We start from the raw sequence: 10661 nt of genomic DNA, 5'->3' as shown, positions 1-10661 counted from the left end.
GAAACAAATGTCAACACTACAAAATCTCAGTTAAAAATGTTTTTGAAGTCCTTAACTCTGAATTTGAGCAGCCTTGGAGGAATAAGGGCAAATATATTTGTTATGGACCATCTTACACTGAAATTTACTGGAGTTGATGCTTACTTTGTGTAGATCCATTTGTCTGTTTCATTTATTTTTCCCAGCAAAAAGTATATTTCTATAGAGAGCTTTTTATTTTATAAATACACTATGAGTTACCAAAATATCATGGATTTTGTTTATTCCTAAAACATGCAATTTAAATGTACATATACCATTACTTATGTTAAAAATACGCACTGCTCAGTTTTGAAAGATAGGCAAAAAGGTGTAGGAGAAAGCTGAAGAATGCATATTTTTTAAGCTAGTACATTTTGCTATGAATCAGAAAATCTGATAGAAACTTGATTGTGTTTGTGAAAACTGAGCACTAAAATCTTTGAGTCGTGAGAAAAAAGAATTGAGACAATCAATCAGAGCTCTGTCCCTGAAGAGTAAAGAATGCCCTTCAAACGTCCTTCTTTGGGACCAGACTGACCTCAGCCGAAAACACAACGGACCTTGGTTGACCTCTGACCTCAGTTGACCTCTTCCCTCATGTGCAGAGCAAGTCTGGGCAGATTGCAGCTCTGTGTGGTGTCTCTTATTCATCAGCAACATGGCGATAATAGCAAAAAAATACTCACCGGAGAGTTGTTGAAAGGATTAAATTAGATCTTGTATGTAAAGGTCTTTGCACGTTGCAAACACACAGAAAATTTCCCATTCATTGGCCAGGAGACATTTGGGCAAGTCACGTAACCTCACTAGGTTTCAGCTCTCTTCAATTCTAAATTCTCTTTCCAAAGAGCCTTCAAGGATTACAGAGAATTGTAATTAGCATATCAAGCACCAGCCTAATTTGTGCCAGCTCCTGCTATCCCTGCAATTATGATGTTTATATGTAAATGTCTGAGTCCCTGAATGGTGCTGCCTGGCTCTACTAAGAAAACAGTATCCTGGTCTTGTTGACACTCCTTATTTCCTCAGCAAACCCTTGTCCACGGAGAACACAAAGGTACACGTCTCACCAGCCCCTGAGGAACCGACAAGGTGGACAAAATGCGGCTTGATTTGTGAAGATTTTTCTTTGTATTCAGTGATGGAGACAGAAGTGACCCTGTGAGTGACAGCAGCCACCTTCCTGTGAGAAGTGTGTGTGGTTTGGGAAGCTACCTCTTCGATTTGGATGGGCTGTTGCAATTAGCCACGATAGCCACTTGAAGCTTTTTTAAACTGAAAGGGAATTTTAACTGACCTGAAATCACCACCAAGATGTGTGTGTGTGCGCGCGCGTGTGTGTGTGCGTGTGTGTGCGTGTGTGTGCGTGTGTGTGTGTGTGTGTGTGTGTGTCCAGAAGAAACGCGTACAGTCAGGAAGGTCTGGCTGAACAGTCTCAGATCTGCTAGCCGACTCTCTTTGGCATCCAAACATCTGCATCACCCCGACTTAAAGCTCATTCATTCGGCAAATAGATTTTGCCCAACAGAGAACACAAAGATGACTAATCACTGCTTTGTCCCTCAGAGAGCCTCAGTAAGGAGCCAGTCTCTAAGCAAGGATAACAGTATCCCACTATGTCAGGGAGATGGACGCCATGGAGGAAGGAGAAAACAGTTTGTCCTTGATGAAGGTGGGAAGGGCTGATGAGGAATGACCCTAGTGAGGAGGTGGCCATTTTTTCCTTTTCCAAATCTGTGTTCCTCCCATTATTAGGGCTTCTTCCCTGCTCCTCATTCTAAAGGAAGATGCTAGCTCATGCCATCTGTCAAGTTTTGAGGCCTCCCGTTTAGAGACATGACACTGTCCCAAGCTAAATGTGTCAGTGGGGGACCAGCTTGGCTGACAACTGCAAGCAAATCAGAGTTTTGCTGACTTGCCTGGGCACGTTCCCTGTAGGAGACCCCACAGTAACCTCCTCACTAACCTCCTCCTGCGTGGGGGGCTGCCCAGCCGATAGCTTGCAGCTACCCGGGGGCCAGGGGAAGCAGCCGTTGGTTATGTTCCCTGGACACAGCTCCACAGTCCACAGTGGAAAACATAGGTGGGCTTTGCACTAGGTCGGGGTCTCAGCCCCTGTCATTGGGGTAATTTATTTATTAGAATGAGGCCATTTTGAGCCAAGAAGAATATGGAAAACTGACATGTGGTTAAGTCCCCTCACTTGGTACAACACAACCCAAGGCCAGTATGTAAAGTTGTCCAACAACTATATGAGCTTTGGTGTCCTCAGAGCAGGGCTTCTTAAATTCACCAGGTGTCAGCATCACCTGGATCCCAGAGTTTCCTACTCAGTAGGTCTGGGGTGGGACATGAGAATTTGCATTTCTAGCATGTTCCCAGGTAAGGCTGCTGCTGCTGACCGCATTGAGACAACTGTTGCCTCAGAGAATGACTGATTGTCCTTGCCAAAACAAACTCTCCGACAATTTTTTTTTTTTTAAGAGATGGGATTCTTACTATACTACCTAGATTGGAGTGCAGTGGCTATTCGCTAGAGTGCCATGGCGTTAGCCTAGCTCACTGCAACCTCAAACTCCTGGGCTCAAGAGATCCTCCTGCCTCAGCCTCCGAGTAGCTGGTACTACAGGCATGTGCCACCATGCCCAGCTAATTTTTTCTATATATTTTTAGTTGTCCGGCTAGTTTATTTCTATTTTTAGTAGAAACAGGGTCTTGCTCTTGCTCAGGCTGGTCTCAAACTCCAGAGCTCAGGCGATCCTCCCGCCTCGGCCTCCCAGAGTGCTAGGGTCACAGGTGTGAGCCACTGCACCTGGCCATGACCTTCTTAATTATACTATTCTTCTATTAAAATTAGTTTACATTCTTTGGGTATATTTTGTCTAAGAATGAACAGAGGTGACCTACAATTTATTATGTATAATCCCATGCTTATAATTAAAATAACACTTATAACTTCATCTCAACCCTCAGTTTCATAAAGTTGGGAAGAATTTTAAAGCTTATTTAAGTTCAACTCCTTAATTTTATAGATAAGCCCTGAAAGGCCCAGGAAGACTGAGCTACTTAGTCCAAGGGAACTAAACAGATCACTGTGTCCAGGCATAGAATTCATATTGTTCTATCTCTTCACTGCTAAAATTTGCCTGATATAATTTTACAAACAAATGATACTTAAAATGTATTTTCAGGTGTGACCCCATGCAGCGTCCTACCTCCTGAGTCAATCGGAAAGCTTACTTCATAAGTACTGCTATCCTCTGTGGAACCTTCTACAGACCCATTGTTCTATTTTTGCTTTTCATGTAAACCTACCCTTATTTTATACATAAAGATGAGAATTAAAGTTGAGCTGGAATGCAAAATGTATCAGAAAGAAATGGTAATTGGCATCTTCTATTTCAAATCAGCATTTCTGTGTCAAAGGGCAGTAACTCTGTAGGTAGAGAAATCAGTAATGGTGAATTATAGTAAAAGCAAATATGGTGAAATGTGGAATGTTCTCGAATAAAGGGGTGATGACCACATGGCCCATTAATCTCTCTTAAGTTTTTGGAATACACATCCTGCTGACCAGGAAAGGTAAAGAACTTTGATTAGTTTTCCTTAAAAAACAACGTCTTTCCCCTGTGCATCAAGCTTAGACTCCCAGAATAATTTTTAAAATTTTAGCAGTTGTGTTGTGAGAGAGAAAGAGTTCAAATGTTTAATTTAAGGTTAGCAAACATGACAAATGCTTATTTAAGGGGATACTGCCTCCTTTGATGAAAACAGACTCTTAGAATCACCTGGAATCTGTTTTAAATTATACACACTCCCATCCCCTAGGGCTGACAAGTCTAGGTTCTCTCCTCTCCCTGTGGGGGAGGGGCTGCCATCCCAGCACCCACCGAGAGGGGGTGGTGTCCCAGCACCCTCCAAGACATCTCACTCTTTCTGGGCAGAAGCTGTGGTTCTCAGCCCTGCTGGCCCCCTTCTTACAAATGTCTTTTACTTTCTTTTCTTTCTTTTTCTTTTACTATGTTGCCCAGGCTGGTCTTGAACTTCTGGCCTCAAGTGATCCTCCCACCTTGGCCTCCCAAAGTGCTGGGATTACAGGCATGAGTCACCAAGGCCAGCCCTCTTTTACTTTCTTGAAATGAGAATCATAATGTGTGTGTGTATATATCACTCCCCTAATCATACATTTTTAAAAAAGTTGATATACAGTCCCAGTGGTAATATAAAAAAGAAATAATAAGAAAGCAATTTATAACAAAATAATTATGTATTTCAACATATAAAGCTTAGGTACAAATATACTATTTAATACAAATATTTAATGAAGTAGTCAGATTTTCTACATAGAAGCAACTACTAAAATTCAGACAAGTACAGGTGTGGTATATTGAGGCCTCCAAAACCTTAGGTGGCACTGCCTCAATAATGAAATGATCAAAGATGAAAAACACATTGAAAATCTCCAAATAAAATGAAGTAGACTCTTGATTTCTATTGTGGTTGCATCTCTAGAAAAATTCACTAGATATTAAAACAACCCTAAACAGTACTGTTTTAGTGTGCCTATATCAAAACATTACATTGTACTCCATAAATGTAATACAATTATCATCACATAATTTAATTATGAATGTCAATTAGATATAATAATTTTTATAAATTTTTACAAGAACTTAAAAAATACTGCTTTATATGTAAAAGTACTGTGTTTATGTATAAAACAGTTACTTCTAGAATCAGATAATGATAAGCAGATTTTTTACCCAGGTGAATGTTTCCAGGGACATTTGGAAGTCATGCAGTAAGTGGGACAATTCTTCTCTGGACACACTGCAAGACATCTAGGTCGCCTGACTCCCCCCTCACTTAAATGCCAGTAGTGCCCCACAAGGGGAGCTGGGAGGCACCCACGCCCCTAGTGCTGGACATAGGCCTCAGCTTCAAGCTGGGGCGGCGGGCTGACTTCAGGAGGTCCCTTTTTAACTATAACTTCCCTGCGGTGCCAAAATACTGCTCACTCTGTTAAAAATTTCACTTTCTTTCCACTCTTTTCAAAGAGGATGATTTCTCATGACTTAAACCAGGCATGATTTCATATTCTAAATGGGATTTTGTGTTAAACTAAGGGGTGGGGAAACTGGAAAACAGACAGATGCCTAGGTTGGACACGGTAGTGAGGGTGCAGAAATTCTGTGTATAATCCTACCTGTGAGTATAGAGCACTGTGGGATATGTAGTCCTGAGTAAACCATATTTTTTTCCTCTATGAGTCGAAGTAAAAATAAAATTCATTTCCCTTTATGTAACTGTAGAGACACAGAATAGATTTCTAACTCTCACCCAGAGTCTGGTTTGCCCAATTTTTAAAGAGTGTAGAAGACTATTCCACTGGTCTTAAATAATGATGCTGATGATACTGATAATAATATTAATACCTTACCCAAGGCCACACAGACAGCAAGTGACTTAGGCAGGATTTGAACTCAGATTTACCTGATGTCAAAGCCTGAGGTCTTGTTACCACACCACACTGCTCTTTGACAAAGGGTCACCAACACAGTCACACAAACATTACTTATCACACCAGTGCTGCCTGCAGTTCCCCAGGCCTGTACTTAGGCCTCTGCAGAAGAATGAGGACGTGGGACCCTGGAGCATGGTGCCAGTACTGGCAATGCAGGGACTGGCACAGAGGTGGTGGAGGAATCGAGGGTGGAACTGCGGCTGGTGAAGCAACACAGGTCTGCAAGCACAGGAGCCACTGCCACCCGTGACTGCAAGGCGATGGTGGGCAAAGAGTTACCAGCGGGAGAGCCCATCCAGCCAGAGCTGCAACCTCAGAAACCCACGCCACGGAGGAGACGGGGCCACTGCTGGAGAAGCCACCCGAGGCAGAGAGACAGGGAGGAAGAAATACCCTGGTCTTTCCCTTCCTGGCCCCCTCCAACCTCCGGACAGCTGGAGCCTGGCAAGCCACCCTGTAGGGGCTGTTCCCCAGCCATACAGAGCAGAGTAGCCGAAGGGCAAGGACTGCCTTTGAGGGCAGGCAGACCAAAACAGGCACACCCACACTGGGTTTTGTCGCTTCACAGAACAAGCACTTTGAGCCTCCTTCAAACAGTAAATGCCCTAATGCCTTTAGACTAATGTGATTTGACAAAATTTTTTTAAATCATATGCGACTTTAAAAACACCTATTATGCAAGCAGATATCTCTTTAGACCTGTAAGTCACTGAAAATTAGAAAACAAAGAAATCATTATTGGCTAGATGAATTGGTTCATGAAACTGTAATCCCAGCTGCTTGGGAGGCTGAGGTAGCAGGATCACTGAGGCGTTTGAATCCAGCCTGGGCAATATAGCCAGACCCCATCTCTGAAAAAAAATTAAGAAAAAAGATAGCAGGCATTATCGAACACTTCCTTGCCAAGGGCCAGTAGCTGCATCATGCTAGGCTAATAACGAGGGATAAAGAGGACGGATTTTGTTCGACTTACTCCCTGAAGGAAAGGGAAGCCGGCTACAAATCGTACAGTCATCTGGCTAATGTCTGTGTAAGACTAATTTGCTAGAACGCTTTTGGGACAGGCTTTTGCTTGAGCGTATGTGGTATGAGGAGCCATCAAGCTTGTGTTAAGAGTCCTGGCCATATTCTTCTGGAATGTGAGGGTGCTGGAGACGTCTGGGTCCCTGGAGGAAGTTGGAGGCAGAGGTCCTGGACCCTGGCTGCAGTCACCTGGGCTCTGGGTGCCGAGATCAGCCACCTTCCGACGGGGGGGGGGGGTGGGCGCCCTCTAGAGGAGGCCGGAGGGCGGGCGTGGCGGCGGGACCCTGCCCCGCCTCTGCGGTGTCGCCGTCCTCGCCCGCCAGCGGCCGCCGGCGTCCTTCTCCAAACGCTGGATGAGACGCGGCCGAGGTCTCATTAGACGCTGCACGGAAGGGGAGCCAGTGCGGATGACGTTCCGTGTGTGCTGTCTCCGAGTCGGGGGACCCCCGAGAACGACTCCCGAGACGGGCCGGCGGCGGGGCAGGCGGGGTTCTCGGCGCCCGCGGAGCGCGGCGGGCGAGGCGGGGTGTCTTCTGCGACGCGGCTCTCCTCGCTTACAGGATTAAAATAAATCGGTTCATCCTGTATTCTTTCTAGGTAGGGTACATCTGCGGTGAAGACCGCAGACTTCGGAGTCTGTTCTCCCCTTATTTTTGCGAGTCCGCCCCCTTCTCCCACAGGCGCTCCCACGGCCGCTCGGCCTGCTCCCCGCCGCCGCCGCGGGGGAGCGAATCACGCCCGGAGTCCTCCAGCCGCTCGCCCGGCCTCCGGGGTAACGTCCAAACGCCGGGGGAGGCTATTCGGTGCCACCGCCCTCCGGCCTCATCGCTAAACCCCACCCTGCCCCTGCTCGCCCGGCCAGCTCTCGCCACGCCCCGGCGCGTCCCGGGCACTCGGCCCCCAGGCCGAGCAGAGCTGCCGGGGAACTGCCACCCCCGGCTGGGCGAAGTGCCCCCAGCACCTAGGAGTGACCGCGTGCCCCTCTGCCGGGCGCAGGCTGGCCCCTACTCTTTTGAGTACTGCCCAACATCCAACGCCCGGGACATACACGGCGCGCCCAATGACCTGAGAACGTACTTTACAGTTTACACGGTGTAAACTGCTCATTTAACCCTCACGCACTCGGTGGCAGTATTTTCTAATTATACAGGTGAGGGGACGGGGGCTCAAAAAGGTCAAGTGCTTGCCGCGTTAGACTCAAGCCTCGGCTCCCCGAGCGGAAAGCACGGGGGACACAATCCCGCAGCCCTGGGTTTAAAGCCCGGCCAGCCATGGCTGGGTACGGCACCTCAGGCGAGCGACTTCGCCCTGCGCCTGTGTCCTCATCCTCAAAGAACAGAGCAATTCCTATCCGGGACTGTTGCGAGGTTTAAGTAAACAATGCCTATCCGGTGAGTCTGTCCGGCTGCAGGCTCCCCACCGAACTATAAACGCGAGTCCCTTTCTGACCCAAGCTCGGCCAGCTCCCGAGGCCGCCGGGGGTGCCAACTGTGGAGCACGTTTTGACAAGATAGCTGCGCCGGGACCAGCAATCCTTAAGGGAGCGCCGGGACTAGGGCGACAGCTTGGAGAGGACAGCGGGGGAGGGAAGCGAGGGGCCTGTGGGGGGCGTAGGTCAGCCGAGGGAGAGCTGGCGCCCCACGGCGCACGCCGCAGAGGGCCCAGCCACACCTCCGGGGCCCTCAGTCTCCCCCAAGTGGCCGGTGCCTGTCCCTTCCCCCTCTTCCCCTACACGTCTTCCCTCCCTCCCTCCCCTTGGCAGTGTCTGCAGAGCCTCAAACCCCAGGGAGGGTCCCAGGGCGGCCAGGGCGCGCAGACACAGCCGGCGCCGGTGCCCACCGGGCGCTCAGGCCACGCCCTCCTGTCCCCCATCGCTCCCGGCCGTCCCTCCCTCCGTCCCTCCCTCGCTCCCGGCCCCCGCCCGGCTCCGGCTGGCGGGAGGCGGGGCATGCGCACGGGGCGGCGGGCTCAGGGCGCGGGGCGGCGGGGGAGCGCGCGTGCAGTTTCTCTCCGCCGGGAGCGGCGGGGGCGGGCGCGGGCCGGAGCGGGCGGGCGGTGGGCGGGGAGCAGGACGCGGGAGCCGGGCGCGCGCCGCTAGCGCCGCCGCCGCCGCCGTACGAGAGACCGCGAGTCCGGAGCGCCGCGTCCAGGGGATGCTAGAGGCCGGCAGCCGCCGCACTGCTGAGCCCAAAGAACTCAAGCGGGGGTGATCTCAGCCAGGGAGAGCGCGGCGGCGGCGGCGGAGAGCCCCACGGGAATCCTCAAGGCCGGGGTGCGGGGAGGGGGGACGGCGAGAGCGCGGGGCGCAGACCGGGCGGGGCTGGGGGACAGTGATGAGCGAGCGCGCGGGGAGGCTGCACGCCGCCGCCGCCTGGAGCATCTGCCGCCCGAGCTGCTGCTGGCGGCCCCGGCCCCGGCCATGGAGACACTGAACGGTCCCGCGGGCGGCGGCGCCCCGGACGCAAAGCCGCAGCCAACGGGCCAGCACCACCGCCACCACCACCTCCACCCGCTGGCTGAGAGGCGGCGTCTGCACCGCGCACCCTCGCCCGCCAGACCCTTCCTCAAAGACCTGCACGCCCGGCCAGCCGCGCCGGGTCCGGCCGCGGCCGGCCCCTCCTCCGGCCGAGCCCCGGCGCCCGCCGCACCGCGCTCGCCCAACCTCGCGGGCAAGGCGCCGCCCTCGCCGGGGCCCCTGGCCGCGCCTGGCCGCCTCTCCCGGCGTAGCGGCGGCGTCCCCGGCGCGAAGGACAAGCCACCGCCGGGCGCCGGGGCCAGGGCGGCGGGCGGCGCCAAGGCTGCCTTGGGAACCAGGAGGGTGGCGCGCGCGGCGCCCGCCGAGCCGCTGCCCCGGGCGGGGAAGTCTCCCGGGGCTGAGCCGCCGCCCGCTGCTGCCAAGGGCCGCAAAGCCAAGCGCGGTTCCGGGGCGGCCCCCGCCCGCACTATTGGCCCCGCGACTCCGGCCGCCCGGATCCCCGCCGTGACCCTCGCCGTGACCTCGGCGGCCGGCTCCCCGGCTCGAGGCTCGCGCATCAGCCACACGGACAGTAGCTCCGACCTCTCCGACTGCCCCTCCGAACCCCTGTCCGACGAGCAGCGCCTGCTTCCGGCCGCCAGCAGCGACGCCGAGTCCGGCACGGGCTCCAGCGACAGAGAACCCCCGCGAGGAGCGCCCACGCCAAGCTCCGCAGCCCGGGGGGCGCCGCCGGGCAGCCCCGAGCCCCCAGCGCTCCTCGCCTTGCCCCCAGCCGCCGGCGCCTGTCTCGGGGGCCGGAGCAGCCCGGGCGGGGTTTCCGCGGGGTCCTCCGGGCCAGGCTCAGCGGAGGATGCCCGGGGACGCGGACCGCCCGAGCGACCGGTTCCCGGGACCCCCAAGGAGCCCAGCCCGGGCGAGCAGCCGCGGCTCGTGCCGGCGGTGGAGGAAGAGGAGCTACTACGGGAGATGGAGGAGCTGCGCTCGGAGAACGACTATCTCAAGGTGAGCGAGGGCTAGGCAGCATTTGTCCCGGAGGCGCCCCGGAGGGTCTGGCTGTGGCCGGGGACCCCCAGCCCCACCTTCTGGGGCCTGCACTTTACTGCCCAGGCACTCTTCAGGCATTGGGAACTTAAGCCAAAACTTCTGGAAGGGGCAGCAAAACCTGTGGGTCCCGGCGTGTTCCTAGCCCGCTTAGCTTCTCTTGTGTACAGAAGTCTTGCTTCTCTTGGCTGATGCCTTTTACTTTTGTTGACCTGTTGGGGGGAGAGGTGGCTGTAATCGTTTCGGACTCTTCTCTGACCCGCTCATACATGCCCAGCCTCACCTGTGTGAGCGGGTTGTCCCTCGCCGAGGAGCTCTGGCCTGGCCACGTGCAGCTGTGTGTCTGTCCTGGAAAGTGCCGTGGGTGGGTGGCCCAGGCTGCGGGGCGCCAGCCGCTGCACCTGCAGTTGCCCAAAGAGCTAGGGGCTCTCAGTTTCCTCAGGGCTTCGACAGCACAGGGGGTGGGGGCGCCGTTTGCGGTGATAAACAAGTTCAGGAGGGGTCCTTTGAATGTGGCCTGGGTTGAGGAACAGCAGTGATTCCCTGCGGGCCAGTCTTTTGTAAGTGTCCAGGAGC

At 53.3% G+C, this 10661-nt stretch overlaps 1 protein-coding gene across 2 annotated transcripts in view; it reads left to right on the top strand.

Moving 5' to 3' along the window:
* Positions 1-8897: 8897 nt before the first annotated feature.
* The window catches only part of MTCL1 (microtubule crosslinking factor 1), a 117056-nt gene continuing 115292 nt past the window's right edge, over positions 8898-10661 (top strand). The window contains exon 1 of one of the 2 annotated variants that reach the window (XM_045527262.1): positions 8898-10046. In XM_045527262.1, the coding sequence (XP_045383218.1) occupies positions 8988-10046 (1059 nt within the window). In that variant the 5' untranslated portion in view covers positions 8898-8987. The remainder of the gene's footprint in view (positions 10047-10661) is intronic. The other variant, XM_045527264.1, reaches the window with a different exon arrangement.

The sequence above is a fragment of the Lemur catta genome, chromosome 16 (assembly GCF_020740605.2).
Source record: "Lemur catta isolate mLemCat1 chromosome 16, mLemCat1.pri, whole genome shotgun sequence".
NCBI classification, from domain to species: domain Eukaryota; kingdom Metazoa; phylum Chordata; class Mammalia; order Primates; family Lemuridae; genus Lemur; species Lemur catta.
This window is presented reverse-complemented; position numbering and strand designations above follow the sequence as displayed.